An 18,518-nucleotide genomic window follows, 5' to 3' on the forward strand; every position below is an offset into this window, starting at 1 on the left:
AGCTGCGCGACGGCCGTCCGCGCCCGCCTCCTGCGCCCGCCCACCCCGCCGGGCAGCGCCAGTGAGGCGGCCGCGAGGGCTGCCTCCTCCCGCCTCCTCGGAGCGAGGGGTGGCGCACGGAAAGGCGACGCGCCTGGGAGGCGGGCTGGACGGCTCGGCCCGCCCTCCCCTGCAGTTTGCCCGCAAAGGAGACTCGCCGCGTCGTTTCCCGACGGCCAAAACAAAACGAGACGCGCCTCCCTCCCTCGCTCGCTCCCGGAGGCTCCCCTTCGCCGCCTCGACGCGGCTGCAGAAGCCGATCCGGGCTCCAGCCAGCCTAGGCGAAGCGACAGTCCTCTCGCCGTCTGCGCATCCTCCGCGCCCGCCGCGCATGTGTGCGCGTCGGGCCGCACATGCCCAGCAGCAGAAGGGGAGGAAGGAGCGGGGTCGGCGGCTTCATGCACGCACCCTGCGCGGTCCGCGGGCTGCCGCAGGGCGGATCTAGCGGCCAGATCCGGCAGAGGGGTCGCAAGCGTGATCCTGAGCGCGTTAACTTGGAAATTTAAGCGCAGGCTTCAGTGGCGTCTTTTGCGCCCGGGTTGCGCGCCTGACTTTTTGCTTGGTAGTCGCCGCCGTCGAACCAGCGCAACTTACGCGTCAAGGCTCTAACTTAGGCGGGCGGGGGGGGGGGGAAGGTAGAGGAAACAAAGGGGGGAGGCGCTGATGTACTGAGGGATTTATTGTGACATAAGCCACAATAACGCCACAAGGGGCATAATTCCCAGCCCTGTCGTAATGCAATGAGCGTTGCTGGATATTACTCCCTGAGGGGCTATGAGGTGAAAGCAAAACACCCAAGATTCAATATTAAAAATAAATGAAGCTATGATCTGTAGTTAGGGGCGTTCCCTGCATGTGAAGACAGGCTCCAATGGATTGAGCAGATGAGACCATTAGTGAGTCCAAAGGTGGAGAAGATGGTTTCTGCTCAAGCTGTGGAGGGAAGTGAGGGGCAGGTGGGGCTTGTCAACCTGGGAAGGTTGCCCATCTGGGAGAAGAAAAACCCTGACCCTAAACCTCCACTGCCTTGCCGAATTTTTCCACGAGAGATTAGAGTAAACCCTACACGCATCCCCGAGATGGTTGGGTGGGGGTCTTGTACGCCCCCTTTCGGCAACTCCTGCTCTGCTTTCCTCTGGACGGGGGTCCCAGGCCCTGTGGAGGTGCTGCTAAGAAAGAATGATGACCTGGTATTCTGAAGTCAGAGGGACTTCATATGAAACAAGCCCACTTAGGAGGATCTTGCAGCAGGTCAGGTTCAGGGCATAAGGAGCCCCACCGAGCTCTGCCTGGTGTGTCATGCTTGCGCCCAAGGCCAGAACATGGATCGTCTGAGGCGCAGTGGTCGCTGGTGCCCATTGGAACCGCAGAGCCAGTGTCAATTATTTCTAGTTTTGGCCTCCGTGCTGAGTTGTCTGAGGACAACGCTGAGGAAAACTGAAAGCAGGCAGGTGGGGACAGGCTGGCTGGCCGCTGATTGAGGCTGGTGCCCAGTTTGCCCTAAACCATCCTGCTCTGTAGGGGTGTTGTTTTAATCATTCATACCTAGGAAGAGATGGGTCTCTGTCCATCTCAAACCGCCCCCAAGTCCACATTTTAAGGTACACTTATAGGCTATATGGTACACTTCCTTCAAAATATAGATTTCCAAGAGGTAGTGTTGTATTTGATTTGTAGGTTGGCGGCTGGCACCTTAAAGACTACGGCTGCACATCTTATACACTAGACCAGTGGTTCCCAAACCCTCGCCTCCCCCTTTTAAAACAATTAAAGGCTGCTACTGAAGCCTGTTTATTTGAAAGCAGGAACTACTGAAACCAGCAGCCTTTTTTTGAGGGTAAATACAAAACAGCACTCCCTCTCTCCTGTCTCACGATCCGGGGATCCATTCACATCAACCCATCCAATAATCCCCCCTCATCTCCTGACAGGCTTATCCACTTATTTCATCATTTGGCTTCTTATCCCTTAATCCGCCTACCATTTGTTATCCTCAAAGCCCTGCTCAGTACTTGGGAGAAAGTGTTTCAATGGCATTTTGCTCGTGGAAGTCAGTGTTTAGGGTTCATATTTGGGTATGCTAGGTTGCGATCATGACTGTTAAAACACAAGCACACACACAGGTCGGCTGTGCATCTCTGCAGCTCGTTTAGTAATCCTCAAACTATCCTCAGATCCAGTTCCCAGGGGAGGCTGCTAGTGCAGCATCTAGAATCTGCCCTCAAATGCAGACAGGGCCAGTTGCAACACTAGAACAGCACCCATCATCCTAGGAGACTGCAGGTAGGAACTTCTGAATCAGAGCTTGTGCTGGCTCTTTGCTGAATGTGATAGAGCCCAAGGATTACTTATTAGTCATTATTGTCACAACAGCTTGAGATACAGATCTTCCTCCTACTCCATGGGTAGGCAAACTAAGGTCCGGGGGCTGGATCTGGCCCAATCGCCTTCTGAATCTGGCCTGCGGACGGTCCGGGAATCAGTGTGTTTTTACATGAGTAGAATGTGCTCTTTTATTTAAAATGCATCTCTTGGGTTATTTGTGGGGCATAGGAATTCGTTCATTTCCCCCCCAAAAATATAGCCCAGCCCCCCACAAGGTATATGGGACAGTGGACGGGCCCCTGCTGAAAAAGTTTGCTAACCCCTGTGACCTACTCAGTAGGTTTTTCTATGGAGAGGCTGGTTTAGATAAACAAGATAGGACTTAAGCACTTTAAACTCTATTTCATTATGCAGTTTGCAACTAGTACAGTACAGTATCTTATTCTTTTTGCTGGTGGTACAGCATTTTACACTGTGCTCCATTTTGTTCCTTCTTTTCTACCTGCTTGCTGTACGTTAATCTATAAAATCAGATAGATAGATAGCAGCAAGAGATGATAGAATATAGCCAAAGGTGACTTCAACTTAAGCCTCTTCTCCAGTGAGCCACTGGCCTTATTATTTCAATTTCTACAAAATTCCAGAGGATTCTACACTGCCCTAAAATATTCACTGCCCCTGTTGATACAATAAACTGTTTGGAGGTCATTTAGCAGCAGTTAAAAGACCTCTTAGTAATTTCTATAGGTTTGCGACAAGGCAAGAAACTTGTCAAAATAAAGAGTGGATGAACTGTTGACTCCTACCCAGACCCATCATTGAAGAGACCATGACTGTGGAAGGACAGCAACAGACAGGGACGGAGGGCTTATGCATCAAATTATCAGTGGCATAGCGTGCGGGGTGCAGGGGGGGCCGGCTGTACTGGGCGCAACATCTGGGGGTTAGGGTTAGGGGGCGCAAATCCACGGGTTAGGAGGTGCAAATTACTTGCCTTGCCCCGGGTGCTGACAACCCACGCTACGCCACTGCAAATTATAACTTCCTAAACTTAACTGCTGGGTCAGCATTCACTGCTTGCTTCAGGGCTAGTTTGGGAGGAAAGGACACGGGTTATACATCAGGAAAGAAGAGAGCAATCACTTTAAGCAAGTACTCTGCAATAGAACCAAAGCTGTAATTAAAAGCCCATAATGGGCTAGCTGTTGTCCTTGTCCATGGAGTTTTCTTGGCAGGGATACTGGAGTGGCTTGGCGGTTCCTGCTCCAGGTGGATCACGCTTGATCAAAACTCTCCACTATGACCTGTCCATCTTGGGTGGCCCTGCATGGCATAGCTCATAGCTTCTCTGAGTTATTCAAGCCCCTTCGCCACGGCAAGGCAGTGAGTGATCCATGAAGCTATGGTTTTCCCAGTAGTGATGTATGGAAGTGAGAGCTGGACCATAAAGAAGGCTGATCGCCGAAGAATTGATGCTTTTGAATTATGGTGCTGGAGGAGACTCTTGAGAGTCCCATGGACTGCAAGAAGATCAAACGCATCCATTCTTAAGGAAATCAGCCCTGAGTGCTCACTGGAAGGACAGATCGTGAAGCTGAGGCTCCAATACTTTTCCTCCTCGTGAGAACAGAAGACTCCCTGGAAAAGACCCTGATGCTGGGAAAGATAGAGGGCACAAGGAGAAGGGGACAACAGAGGACGAGATGGTTGGACAGTGTTCTCAAAGCTACCAGCATGAGTTTGACCAAACTGCCGGAGGCAGTGGAAGACAGAAGTGCCAGGCATGCTCTGGTCCATGGGGTCACGAAGAGTCGGACATGACTAAACAACAACAACAACAATGGGCTAGCTAAGGGACGTGGGTGGCGCTGTGGTCTAAACCACTGAGCCTTGGGCTTGCTGATCAAAAGGTCAGCAGTTCGAATCCCAGTGATGGGGTGAGCTCCCGTTGCTCGGTCCCAGCTCCTGCCAACATAGCAGTTTGAAAGCATGCCAAAAAGTGCAAGTAGATAAATAGGTCCCGCTCCGGTGGGAAGGTAAACGGCGTTTCCGTGCGGTGCTCTGGTGTTGGTGTTCCGTTGCGCCAGAAGCGGCTTGGTCATGCTGGTCACATGACCCAGAAAAACTGTCTGTGGAGCGGACAAATATAAAGCCTGTAAAGCGAGATGAGTGCCGCAACCCCGGAGTCATTCACGACTGGACTTATCTGTCAGGGGTCCCTTTATAGCTGGCATCTATAAAAAAAAGGGAACATGCATGCATACAGGTGACAGCCAGACAGTTTTGCTTATCAGATGCAGCCTCCTTGAACCACTCCTGATTTTTCAGAAGGCCCAAAGTTCTGCAGTCTGGGGCATGCACGGAAAACTACAAATCCCAGCCTAAAATTACTGTGTTTAAAACGTCTAGCAGCAGACAAGTACATTCACACACAGACTTAAGGTTCATAAGCAAAAGGGAGCAGACAATCAGGGAAATAATGGTGCAACGATTTTTCCCATCATTAGATTTAATAGAAAACAACAGCATTTTGGGTTCCCAAAATATGTGGCATGCCACGTTTCATGGGTAATAGGCTAATCAATATGCTTGAGCTAAAAATTAACAGAAACCACAAGGTTTATAATTGTGGCCTAACAGCACTCAGGCAACATCTCCTGCACAGTATCACTTTTCTGGGTTCTTCTGTATGGTGAAAATCCTACGCCCACTACATATGCTCTTAAGCAGCACGTCCTTCTACATGTGTGTAGCATTTCAGTATATAAGAAGTCATTTTACAGGCCTTTGAACATGAAGAGTCCAGCAGATGGGCAAAGTCGCGTAGGAAATTGAAATGACACCTTCTCTTAGCAAAAACCACAATGTTTTAAGGCAAACAGGAACAGCTCATTTGGTTCAAAACAAACTGCGCAGCAGATGCTCAAACTGTCTCAAGGACGGCTGCCATTTCCTTGAACTGATTGTAGAAGTTCTAAAATGGAAAAAAAGGAAAGGATATACGATTATTTGGATACACAGTCCATGAGATGTAGCAGCCTACTTCAAACTGGTGCCCCCCAAATGTTTAGGACTAGAACTACCAAAATCTCTAACCGCTGCTCATGCTGGCAGAGGTTGACCAACATTACAGTCCAAAATATTGGGATGACACAAGTTGGGGAACGTTGACCTACAGTGTTTGGCTTGTATGTCCAAGTTCAAATCCCCAGTCAGGGCCTTTTCACACGTCTGCATTTCTTTAACCTCCCTTCTCTGCTCTAATGTCCAAATTCTCTTTTTCATTCTAGAGCCAATCATAGTACACTGTTACACAAAATGTATTTCAAAAAATTAACGCATTTCCCCAGTTTTCGAGTCTTAAGATAACAGGAACACGGAAAACCAATGGCGTTTCCATTGCAACCCAATTGATTTGTAACCACGTTGGAACAAGAGCCAACCTTTAGAAGGGGTTATGTTATTATACAAACCTGAAATTGTGGGACCGTCATTTCAAATGTTTTGCTTGTGATGTGGCCTGAGGCATCTGCCACTTTTACTGCCATTGTAACATAAGGAGACTTCAAAGATTTGCAGCTGTCGGAGCTCACTGCCATCCCCAGTTTCCACTGAAAATCTATAAGCTGCAAATAAAGAAAGAGAGAGAATCAGACACTGTGGCCAATATGAGTTCTTCAAGGCTGGCAGAATGCGCAAGTAGTGCGTTCAAATGCAGCACCAAACCATGCTTTGGCATTCCATTAAACAGACTTGGGCACATGCGCAGTTTCTTCCCTTCGCATACTCATGTTCCCTCCTTGATATTCTGGTTCACGGCAAACCAGTGTGCGCTAATTCAGATGTGAACCAAGTTGTCGTCGATGTCAACAGAGCTGCGGCAAACCTTGGACGCCACATTAAAACACAGCTTAGAAACCAATGGTCATTTGATTACCGTATTTTTCGCCCTATAGGACGCACTTTTCCCCCTCCAAAAATGAAGGGGAAATCTGGGTGCGTCCTATGGGGCGAATGCAGGCTTTCGCTGAAGCTTGGAGAGCGAGAGGGGTCGGTACGCACCGACCCCTCTCGCTCTCCAGGCTTCAGGAAGACATCCACAGCCTAGGCAGCCCTGCGGGAGTTCCCGCAGGGCTGTCTAGGCTGCAGATAGAAGTTTGTTTCCCGGAGCGCCGGGCGCGCTGAAAGCAGAGTGCCCGGTGCTTCAGGACATTCCCGCAGGGCTCCCCACGCTGCGGATAGCAGCCTGCCGCCTGGCGGGCAGAGCGCCCCGCGCGCCAGGCAGACATCGGCCAGCCCCACAAGCTCGGGGGACAGCAGGGAGGCGCAGCGCCGCCATCCCACTGTTCCTCGACCTGGTTTGGTTTCCCCGACCTGCTTTTGGGGGGGGGGGGGGAAATAAAGGGAATTCCCCCCCTTTATTTCCCCCCAAAAAAACTAGGTGCGTCCTATGGAACGGAGCGTCCTATGGGACGAAAAATACGATAATAATGATGTTTTTTGGTCTGAACCCTGGCTCATGGTTTGCTTCCCCCAAACAAACCACAAGCCCCAGTTTGCACAGAACAACATTCCTACACCTGCAGCTCAGAGATAGCAGCCAGAGCCCTGGAAACTTTTGCACAACATGCAACACTGTGCTGCTCGTTCATGTTAAACCATAGTGGGGGTTTTTCTAAATAACTATGGTTTAATGTGGTATGCAAACCAGGACACTGTGTCATGGGACAACAATAATACGCAACTAGAATTTTACACCATGCTCTGCAGAAGGAGGCTACCCCAGTGCAAACTTCCTTTGAAACAAATTGTTTTACCCGTCCAACAACTGCTACATTTTTGGCATCTTCCGACACTGCGATCGAGCTGCCCTGTTCGTTCCAGACGTGACGAAGAACCTGGACGGCTTGTTTCGGCAGAGTACCAGCTGCACCTCCTAGCCTGGTAGACAGGTCTTCTGGCGAGAGTTTATCTTTTGCTGCTGTGCTAAACAAAACAAAACAAAGCAAAAAAAGAGAGAGGAGGGGAAAGGAAGACTTCACTGCTAGATTTTAAATAGAAAAGAGCTGATTTTAAATTTTGCTTGTCCCCTATAAGACTGCTTTACACCTATTTTAGGGTTTTTGTAAAAAGAACAAATAAAAAAAAATACATTTAAACAAAATTAGATCATTTATCATACTTGTGGCTTGCTCTTCCTACAGTAATTTCTGGAATTACGTCACTTCAATCTCACAAATAACACTGTCAAGAAGGTTAAGCAGAGCATCATGGTTTGCCTTGGGCCAACGGTGTACCAAAGAGTATGTATGAGGAATCCCTATATATCGTAGATGATTATAGGGCAGGCTATAAAGGTAAATCAGTATTTTTAATTCACAGAAGCACTGCTCGTAATTACAGATACTAATTTTCTTCCATGCAGTATACAGTAGCGATATAGTTAAAGAGATCCGAGGACCATGTTTGCTTACCTGAATACAAAGGAAATGGCATTAACAACCTTTTCCAGGTCACTAGTGACTATTTCAATCCCAGCTGCCTGAAATCTCTAGGAGAGAAACGCAGTTCATAGGGTTGTAGCAGAGGACAAATTAATAATGGGTGTTGTTAAAATGCATGCAATATTGTTTTAGCGATTCAGTTTACCTGACATAGTTCCACTGTGTTCACAGCTGGGATCTGACACTGAAGATTCTGAATGATTTGCTGACACTGCAAAGAAAGATTTTAAACAGTTCTTAGATGGCAACTACTTGCTAATTGCAAATGCAATTTGTGGGAATTAAAATGCTTCCACCCCCAAACCCAAACGAAACAGCATTCATTTGCTTTCAATGGCAATAAAGAGTGTGATAAAACGGAATTCCTGGTTTTAAGATCATTCAAAAACATGGCAACTGTCAATCAGCTAGCGACTTATCAACCTTATGGTAGGGAAGGCCTTGCCTGCACAATTTTCATAATCTACCCAGGGCTACAAGCTTTAACCAGAAGTTTTAGCTGACTGATTAATGCATACACAGACTGAGAGTTAAAGGGAAGACTTATTTTTAGGCTTCCTTGGCTATAGTGAGCTACTGTACTAAAGAATGGCCAATAACAAAAAGATTAAATAAAAGGGCATTAAGGATGTCCTTTACTTCTATTGTAAATTCTCTCGCATATCCATATTTCCAAGAATGGGTCTGTATTAGCCTTGCTAATATGAAACTTACCTTTAAACGGTAAACAATCAATTAAAGCTAAAGCTCTGCCAAGAAAGATTCATCGTGCATCTTGTTTCAACCTTTAAACGTTTGCTGAAAACTTTCCTATGCCACCTGGCTTAGGCCAGCAATTAAGATTACGACTTTCAATAATGAAAATTGATAATCTCAGATTTTACATTTTTATGTGTTTTTATTACACACAGATACTCTTGTGAGCCACTAGATTTTTTTTAATGATATAGCAATATACTTCTATAAATTAAATTAAAATTTTTTAAAAAAACATTGAATAGAAATGTAGAGTTGGAAAGGACCCAAAGGCTCACCTAGTCCAGCCCACTTGGACAGTTGAACCACGGAGGCTGTCCTTGGAAGGGGGTCTGTACATAATACACTCTACATTTGCCAATAAAGCGATAAGGGCCTGGTTTGCACGTAACACTAAGCCAAACCATGGCTTACATCAACTGGCCGAAGTGGTGGCCGTCTCCTCTCCAGGAACCATCATTTTCTCATTAAACCATGGTTTCTTAGAGTTATGTGCAAATGCCACCATAATATTAACAGGCTAGAACGTAAAACGGTTTCAACTGTAATGATTTGTTGGAGAATATTGTATTGGCCCGAATATAAGCCACACTTCTTTTTTTCCAAATTCCGACCATGAAAAGTTAAAATGCGGCTTAAATTCGCGACCTTACGAAAGCTGGCTTTTACAATATCACTACTGAAACAGACATACGGTAAAACGGAACAAAAAAAGTTTTATTGCCGATTTGCGAGCTTGAGACTGTTGTGCAATTAATTCTAATGTCATTCGTCGCTTTCCTCGTATTTTACAGTATGGATTTTTTATTTGCATTTACGGTGCTATGAACAGGTGTTCCACCCACTTACGGATCCTCTGTAGTACCCATAGATTTTTCTTCTACATTTGCCATTTATGGGTGTGAGTGCCTGCAGAATTTTAAGGGAGCAGCTTATATTTGGGTATTCTCTCCCCCCCCCCCCAATTTTAAAGGCTTATTTGTGGGTGTGGCTTATATTCGGGCCAATACAGTGGTACCTTCGTTCTGGAGGTCCGTACTTAACCTGAAACTGTTCTTAACTTGAAGCACCACATTAGCTAATGGGGCCTCCTGCTGCCGCCGGGCCGCTGGAGCACAATTTCTGTTCTCATCCTCAAGCAAAGTTCTTAACTTGAAGCACTATTTCTGGGTTAGCGGAGTCTGTAACCTGAAGCGTATGTAACCCGAGGTACCACTGTATGGTATTTCTTTAAAATTGTATTATTAAGTTAAATAATACAAACAAATGTGAGGTTTATCCTGGAGACAAATAAATAGGCTTTCCTTAAATATAAAGTGGTAGAGGGTAGAATTGTTTATGAGCTGTGTCACCTATGCATGTTTACTCGGAAGTAAGCTCCACTGTTTTCAGTGGAGTGCATCTCAAGTCTTAAAATATATTCCAGTCCCATGTGAGGAGACCCCATGGCTCCATCCCACCATCCTCTGAAGCAAAACTGTTTTTCATTCATGAAACTGCGCATCAGAAATACTAGGAAGGGAATTAAAAAACCACAAGACACACAATGGAGCAAAATCGCTATAAAATGATCCATGTTTAAAAGGGGGAAAGGAGTTACTTACTAGCTCTGCAAACAGATCCTGTGGTATTGTTCTGATGATGTCCGCGGTGCTGCCAAAATCTGCAAAACAGAGAGAAGATTTTGAGCTTCACATTTAAATCACTGTGCAACTCTAACCAATGCACCATCTATGTAAAATGGCCACCAGTGGGTATTTCGCTGGCAGTAGCCTGAAGAAAATCCCCAAAATTGTGCACTTTGCTGGCAGGTTTAAACCCCTTAGCTGCACCCGTTTGCCTTGGCACAGCAAAAAATAGAGAATCCCTTCCCCCAAAAAACCTTACACTCTGGCTCATATGAACAGCAGGGCTTCACAAATTTAACTGCTCCACAAATGGTTTTCAAAAGGACTTTTACTAGAATTCGGGCAGCTGTAGTCACATACATCCATAGAGTAGTTTTATTCTTGGGAATTTCTATTGTTAATATTTCCAGAAGGAATTTTCGTAGCACAAAAGTGGAGAACAGATGCAGGACCATCAAGAGAAGAACGGCACCTTAAAATATATAGAACGTTCTAGCATGACAAATAGATATAAGAAATATAGACGATAAGAATTTAAAAAGAGGACTGGACGTTATATATAGAATATATGGAAAATATAAGAAGAAAATAAGTGTAACAGACTGGAAAAAAAATACTCAGCAGTAGATGTGACAAAGCGGAATAGTGTAAAGTAATGAAAATAATTTAGTAGAATCAGAAAACGCAGTCAAAAAGACAACAGATAGGAAACAAGAGAAAGAGTGGAAGGGGAATTAAAATTAAGGCTCATAAGAGTCAATTAAACTGGAGGAATAAGTTACTGTTATTATTTAAAGATATATGTCTTATATTTATTTATTTTTATTTTTCTCTTTCTCTCTTACTACCACATGCTTGAGTGTAACACACTATGCATTGATGATATGATAAAACAGAAAAACAAATAAATGTTTTTTTAAAAAAATCCCACCAAATGTATTTTACTGTTAGATAAAAGTATAAACATTGTATTATTTAACCCAACTAATGAATGAATAAGGAGTTGTTTTCTGCTCAATAGTGGCTGCAAAAATGATGAATATTGGGAAGTGAATCAAGCATCTCCTAGACATCCGTAGTCCACACAAGTATGGAATGGAGTTTTTTTGAGGGGCAAGGCATACGCAGGAAGATGTCAGGAAAAATTAGGTGTTCACTGGGCGGGGGGGGGGGGGAGTGGCAGGAAACACTTAAGCAGGCATAGGCAAACTCGGCCCTCCAGATGTTTTGGGACTACAACTCCCATCATCCCTGACCACTGGTCCTGTTAGCTAGGGATGATGGGAGTTGTAGTCCCAAAACATCTGGAGGGCCGAGTTTGCCTATGCCTGCACTTAAGGGTCTGGAAACAAAACCTTATTTGGAACTGTTGCGGGATTTGGAAAAGTTTAGCCTGCAAAAGAGTAGACAGAGGAGACAGGATATTCAAATATCTCAAGGGCTGTTACATGGAAAATGGAGCAAGCTTCTTTTCTTTTTTTAATAATATTTATTAAGAATTTAAAAATTACAGAGAGAAAAGAAAAAGAATTAAACATAACAAAACAATACAATACAAAAACAAAAACACTACATATACATAACAGAACAAAACAAAACAAAAACAATTAAAAACACATCCAATACTTTCAATATTATTATCTTTCATTTACTTGTTTCAGCGACCTCCTCACACCTCCCTTTTTTGTATTCCACTTCAATTAATTGTTTCAGCGAATCCTTTCCATCTTCCTCAATTTATCTTAACACATTCTAACCTTATTTTTTCCTTTAATCCATTTACAATCTATTGTACTTAATTCTTTATAGCATTTCTGCTAAAGCCATGTAACTTCATTCCAACATCTTTCTAACATTCATTAATTTTACAATATTTCTGTAGGTAATCTTTAAATTTCTTCCAATCTTCTTCCACCGACTCTTCTCCCTGGTCTCGGATTCTGCCAGTCATTTCCGCCAATTCCATGTAGTCCATCAACTTCAACTGCCATTCTTCCCGGGTGGGTAAATCTTGTGTCTTCCAATACTTTGCGATGAGTATTCTTACTGCTGTTGTTGCATACATAAAGAAAGTTCTATCCTTCTTTGGCACCAATTGGCTGACCATGCCCAGGAGAAAGGCCTCTGGTTTCTTTTTCTTTTTTTTTTATAATGATTTTTTTATTATTTTTACAAAACGGAAAAAACAGGGAACAAGGGTAAAGGAAAAAGGAAAAACAAACACATCACAAACGAATACATAAAACATGACTTCCCCATACCTCCCCTTCTCTGCATTGTTATTTTATAATGTGTCAGCAACCCTTCAGTCCATTTCTTTATATATTCTCATTAAGTTTCCCCCTTTAATTTACAATTTACAGCTGTAATTCTTTGTTTCTAGCCTCTCAACATCTTAACCATCCAATATTTTACAGTAGTTCTTAAGATATACTTTAAATTTTCTCCAATCTTCCTCCACCGCCTCCTTCCTCTGGTCTCGGATTCTGCCGGTCATCTCTGCCAGTCCCATATATTCGATCACCTTCGTCTGCCATTCCTCCAGAGTGGGTAGTTCTTGCATCTTCCAATACTTTGCTAAAAGAATTCTTGCTGCCGTAGTTGCATACATAAAGAATGTCTTATCCTTCTTCGGTACCAGTTGGCCCACCATGCCCAAAAGAAAAGCCTCTGGTTTCTTTAAAAACGTCCATTTAAGGACTTTCTTGATTTCATTATAGATCATTTCCCAGTAGGCCTTAATTTTTGGGCAGGTCCACCAAAGATGGTAGAAAGTTCCTTCAGCTTCCTTGCATTTCCAACACTTATTATCAGGCAAATGATAAATCTTAGCAAGCTTGACTGGGGTCATGTACCACCTGTAAATCATTTTCATAATGTTTTCTTTCAAAGCAGTACATGCCGTAAATTTCATACCGGTGGTCCATAACTGTTCCCAGTCAGCAAACATAATGTCATGACCAACATCTTGTGCCCATTTAATCATTGCTGATTTTACCGTTTCATCCTGTACATTCCATTTCAGCAGCAGATTATACATTCTAGATAGATTTTTTGTATTGGATTCTAACAGTTCCGTTTCTAGCTTAGACTTTTCACTCTGGAATCCTACTTTCCTGTCCAGCTTAAACACTTCATTTATTTGGTGGTAATGTAGCCAATCCCTAACTCTGTGTTTTACTTTTTCATAACTCTTTAATTTAAACTTTTCTCCATCATTTTCTAAAATTTCATCATATTTTAACCAGTTTGAGTCCATGTTAAGTTTTTTAACTGCTTTTGCTTCCATATAGTAAGGAAGGCTTTGTATAATGTTTGGATTAGGTACAAAGATTTAAAGGCCTCTGGTTTCTTCACAAGCTTCTTTTCTCCTGCTCAGAAGGTAAGATTCAAATCAATGGTTTCAAGTTACAAAAAGGGAGATTGTGGCTAAACATCAGCAAGAACCTTCTGGCAGTAAGAGCTGTTTTGACAGTGGAACAGATTCCCTTGGGAGATTGTGGACTCTCCTTCCTTGCAGGTTTTTAAGCAGAGATTGGATGGCCATCTGCCTAGATGATCTAGTTGTGATTCCTGCACTTCAGAGGGTTGGACTGAATGACCTTCAGGGTACCCTCCAAATCTACACTTCTATGATTCTAGGATAAAGAAACTGTAGGGCAATTATTCTTAGGACAACCTGAAGCAGCGATAGAGGATGGGTGACTCTCTTGATGTTGTTGCACTTTGATGCAAATTTAATAAACGGCAAATAATAGCAGTGCATAGCTTCTAGGTATGGCTAAAAGTAAAAAAGGGCTTACTTCAGAGCAAGCATGTTGAGAAGGCGGCCTGCAAAAGACACACGGGATAAACACCACCTATGTACTTGAAATAAAAAATAAAAAACTGTCCAGGCAGACAATTTTATTATTATTTATTTCGAATGCGTCAGACCAACACGGCTACTTACCTGAATCTAGAACCACCTATGCAGGAAGTGGGAAGCGCTGTTTAGGGAAGCTTTTAATATTTGAGGAATTATTGTATTTTAATGGGCGGGGTATAAATAAATTATATTATTATTATTATTATTATTATTATTATTATTATTATTTGGCAGAGGTAGGAGGCCACGCAGCCCAGGAAGCACTTGAGGCGATGGGCCGGTTCCCCAGAACCCTCCTCATTTACATCCTTAGCCTTAATAAATAATAATAATAATAATAATAATAATAATAATAATAATAATAATGTTATTCCACGCCTTTTTCAAGGAAGCAAACCCCACTATGTTCAACAAGGCTTACTCCCGGGTAAAACTATATGGGCTGAATTTCAGCCCTCCCCGCCTTTTTTTTTAATAGTCAGCCTCCATGACATGCTTCCTCGTTCAGTCCCCAAAGCGACCCACCTCTCCCCAAACTCACCCCAAGGTCCGAGCGGCTTTCCGAGCCCCATCGCGGCGGCTCCCGCAGCCATGGACATCAAAGGACGCGCCTCCCACTTTGGAACGCCTTGGAACGTCCACGAACTACGAGCGGCTCCCTGATTGGTCACTTCGCAGCAACAAAGAATTTTTCTCCTTCCGAGACTTCCCTCCTAGCCAATCAGAAGCCAGGGTTTTCCTCCGTTGTTTCCGATGGCGGAGCTTCTTCCGCTCTTGGTCGCTTTACGGGCGGCGAGAAGGTCTGCGCTCTTGTGAGCATGCATTTTTGCCCGGGGGAATCAGTTGACTCTCGCTGGAATAAGTCGTGGCCCCATGAAAATGCTCCATTCTTCCCTTCCCCCCCAAACTTAATTTTATTTCTTCTGGACTACAACTCCCATAATTCCTGGCCGTTCGTCATGCTAGCAAGGGCTGATGGGAGCTGGAGTCCAACATTCACCCGGCTGTCTGTAGGAATCTTGGGCTGGGCTATCATTTAAGGCGGGGCTTGTTTGGGAGCCGAGATTTGCTGCAGCAGCTTTTCTGTCTTTCTGTTTTGGATCCTATGATTTATGTGGAAATTGTTCAATTTATTGGGGTACTTCCCTCAAAGCAAATATTTTTAATGGGATATATGTATGTGTAATGTAATGTAATGTAATGTAATGTAATGAATATAATATAATAATATAGCATAACAAAACAATCCTTAAAATATTGCTTTGTTTTGAATGCATCTTAAGATTCCCAAACTGGAAACTCATGGTCCGGTCATCACAGACAGAATAAAAAATGCTTATTATGTCCAATCCTATGTATCTTTAAGGACGCTGGTGGTGCTGTGGGTTAAACCACAGAGCTTAGGGCTTGCCAATCAGAAGGTTGGCGGTTCAAATCCCTGCGACGGGGTGAGCTCCCGTTGCTGGGTCCCAGCTCCTGTCAACCTAGCAGTTCGATAGCACGTCAAAGTGCAAGTAGATAAATAGGTACCGTTCCAACGGGAAGGTAAACGGCGTTTCCGTGCACTGCTCTGGTTCGCCAGAAGCGGCTTAGTCATGCTGGCCACATGACCCGGAAGCTGTACGCCGGCTCCCTCGGCCAATAAAGCGAGATGAGTGCTGTAACCCCAGAGTCATCCGCGACTGGACCTAATGGTCAGGGGTCCTTTTACCTTTACGTACCTTTACTCAGAAGCAAGCCCCACTCTATTCAGCTGTGGTCCCTTTCAGCTAAGTGTGCATATGATTGCATCCAAAACCCCAAAGTTCCAAATCTTCTGGACTGCAGCCCTTCAGATGCTGTTGTTTGACTATGGCATGCTCATACCATGCATACGATACGACTTTAAACAATTGTGGCTTCTTCCAAAGAACTCCGGGAGCTGTAGTTAAGGGTGCTAAGCAATATTAGGAGGCCTTTGTTCCCCTCACAGACCTACAATTTCCAGAGTGACTTAACAACCAATCCATTTTAACAGAGAACTCTGGGAATGAATTGCAATTCTGCTATTCATGGGTAGGCAAACTAAAGCCCGGGGGCCGGATCCAGCCCAATCGCCTTCTAAATCCAGCCTGCGGACGGTCGGGGAATCAGTGTGTTTTTACATGAGTAGAATGTGTCTTTTTATTTAAAATGCATCTCTGGGTTATTTGTGGGGGCTGCCTGGTGTTTTTACATGAGTAGAATGTGTGCTTTTATTTAAAATGCATCTCTGGGTTATTTGTGGGACATAGGAATTTGTTCATCCCCCCCCAACATAGTCCGGCCCCCCACAAGGTCTGAAGGACAGTGGACCAGCCCCCTGCTGAAAAAGTTTGCTGACCCTGCTGTAATCTCTGCACCATTCGAAAACTACAACTCCCCTAATTATCCGGGGGAATCAATAACTGTTCAGCATGGCATCCTAGTGCTTTCAATGTATTGTATGAATGTGGCCTAAAGCTGGCATCTTCATTTATTATTTATTTCATAAAATGTATACACTACTTGGTTGTAAAAAATAAATAAGTTCAAAGCAGTTTAATCCCACTTAGCTAGGAACAAACCCCATTGAATCCCAGAGGATTTACTTCTGACAGTGCCAGATTTACGTATAAGCTAAACAAGCTATAGCTTAGGGCCCCACTCTCTTGGGGGTCTCCAAAAAATTTAAAGGGGGGGGGGACTGGATGTACTTTGATAAAATACATATTTTGTTATGTGCAAATGGCTTTAGATACCTATTAGGTCCATAAATTGCCATACAGTGGGCACTCTGGTTGCGAACGTGATCCGTGCAGGATGCACATTCGCAACCCACAGCAGCACGTCTGCGCACGTGCGGGTTGCGATTCTGCACTTCTGTGCATGTGCAAAGCACTATTTAGCGCTTCTGCGCATGTGTGACTGCCGAAACCCAGAAGTAACCCGTTCCGGTACTTCCGGGTTTCGGCGGTCCGTAACAAACAAAAAAACGGAACCTGAAGCGTCTGTAACCCGAAGTATGACTGTATAGCATATATTCAACACAAAAAACAGCAACAACTTGTTGTTGACAAAGGACAGCTGGACATATAAAGGGCCCCATTACCTTCAGTAGCTTAGGGCTTCATCAAACCTAAATCCGGTCCTGACTTCTGAGTAGAAATGGTTAGGATTGCAATTTACTGGTGTCATTTAGGTGACAAGATCACAATGTCGATGAGGGAGCAGACCTCCACATCTCCATGCAGAAAGCCCTAGTGACATGGTGCACTTACCCTCAAAAACAGCCACCTCTCACGCCATACATAAAGTACTCAATAAAACTGCTTTGGGGCCAGGATTCTTTGGGATGCTGAGAATTTAGGGATGCTTTTTAAAACAAGGACAGTTGTTGCTTTCACACACAACCCGCCACTGCCCCTCTCCCCTCATGTCAGAAACAGGAAATTGTTGTGGTTACTACAGGGGAACCGTCCATGGCTTCATTTGTACCTGGAAGAGTAATATTCTTCCTCCAGCTCATAGAAGTCCATGGAGATCTCATCCCGCAGGGCAGTAAGCTTCTTGTCGCATTCCTCCTGAAGGCTGCGCAACTGCTGGTTCTGCTGCTTGATGGCTTCGTTGACGGAAGGGAAGTCGTTGAGGATCAGGAACTGTTTTAGGTCAGAGACAAGCTTCATAAGAGACTCGCCAGCCCGAACAATATTTGCAGCTCTGACATGCATCTCATAGTTGTCCTGCTTGCCTTGGGTTGCCCGAGAAACTTGAGTTGCTTCCTCAATCTTTGCCGTTTTGATTATCTCTGTGAAGTTATCCATGACAGACTTGATGTCATCTTTCAGCCTCTTGTTGTAAAACTGAAGGAGGGTTTCCTTGCTCTGGGGGAGCACACGCTGCTGCGACATTGTGGGGGCAAGAAAGGTCAAAAAGAGTTACAACTTACTCAATACATGCAATCCTCTTGCAGCCAGGCGGCCATTTTCTCTTTTTCTCTTGCAAACGATTCGTCTTTCATTGGCTATGTCCAACCAATGAGGCAGGGAAAACATTTCATTTGGGTACTTTATGTTTTGTTCATTGTTTATGACGACTTTTGTTACGTTTTGTAGTTATGTAATTTTTTATATGTTGTCAGCCTTGAACATGGTTTTACCTTTGGAAAGGCAGCATACATATAAAATGATTGCTTGATTGTAATAAATTTGAACACAGTCCCACCTGGATTGGAAAAGATTATTTCGTTCCAGCATTGCAGAGGCTGCTCTTGTCACAAATCCCCTGTTATCAAACTGTTGTAATTTAGCATTTTCATGCTTGATCTTGACGTTTCTGTGTTTGAAAATTGCCATTTTAAGGTCAGTAGCAGGAGTGTCCTGAAAGCTTGCCGTTTTCTCC

At 44.2% G+C, this 18,518-nt stretch overlaps 2 protein-coding genes across 4 annotated transcripts in view; both read right to left on the reverse strand.

Moving 5' to 3' along the window:
* Positions 1 to 4,855: 4,855 nt before the first annotated feature.
* COMMD6 (COMM domain containing 6) lies at positions 4,856 to 14,844 on the reverse strand. Its single transcript, XM_081907354.1, has 7 exons — positions 14,662 to 14,844; positions 10,229 to 10,287; positions 8,014 to 8,079; positions 7,839 to 7,915; positions 7,182 to 7,350; positions 5,838 to 5,990; positions 4,856 to 5,338 (listed from the first exon to the last, which is right to left on the reverse strand). The coding sequence occupies exons 1-7, from the start codon at positions 14,717 to 14,719 to the stop codon at positions 5,288 to 5,290; spliced, it is 633 nt and encodes a 210-aa protein (XP_081763480.1). The 5' UTR covers positions 14,720 to 14,844; the 3' UTR covers positions 4,856 to 5,287.
* Positions 14,845 to 17,316: 2,472 nt separating this feature from the next.
* The window catches only part of LOC309367741 (mediator of RNA polymerase II transcription subunit 22-like), a 3,351-nt gene continuing 2,149 nt past the window's right edge, over positions 17,317 to 18,518 (reverse strand). The window contains exon 2 of one of the 3 annotated variants that reach the window (XM_081907356.1): positions 17,317 to 18,016. In XM_081907356.1, coding sequence (XP_081763482.1) covers positions 17,606 to 18,016 — 411 coding nt within the window. In that variant the 3' untranslated portion in view covers positions 17,317 to 17,605. Of the gene's footprint in view, positions 18,187 to 18,518 lie in introns of those variants that run through there. The other 2 variants (XM_081907355.1, XM_081907357.1) reach the window with 2 other exon arrangements.

Source organism: Podarcis melisellensis (assembly GCF_964234715.1).
Source record: "Podarcis melisellensis genome assembly, chromosome: 4".
NCBI lineage: Eukaryota > Metazoa > Chordata > Lepidosauria > Squamata > Lacertidae > Podarcis > Podarcis melisellensis.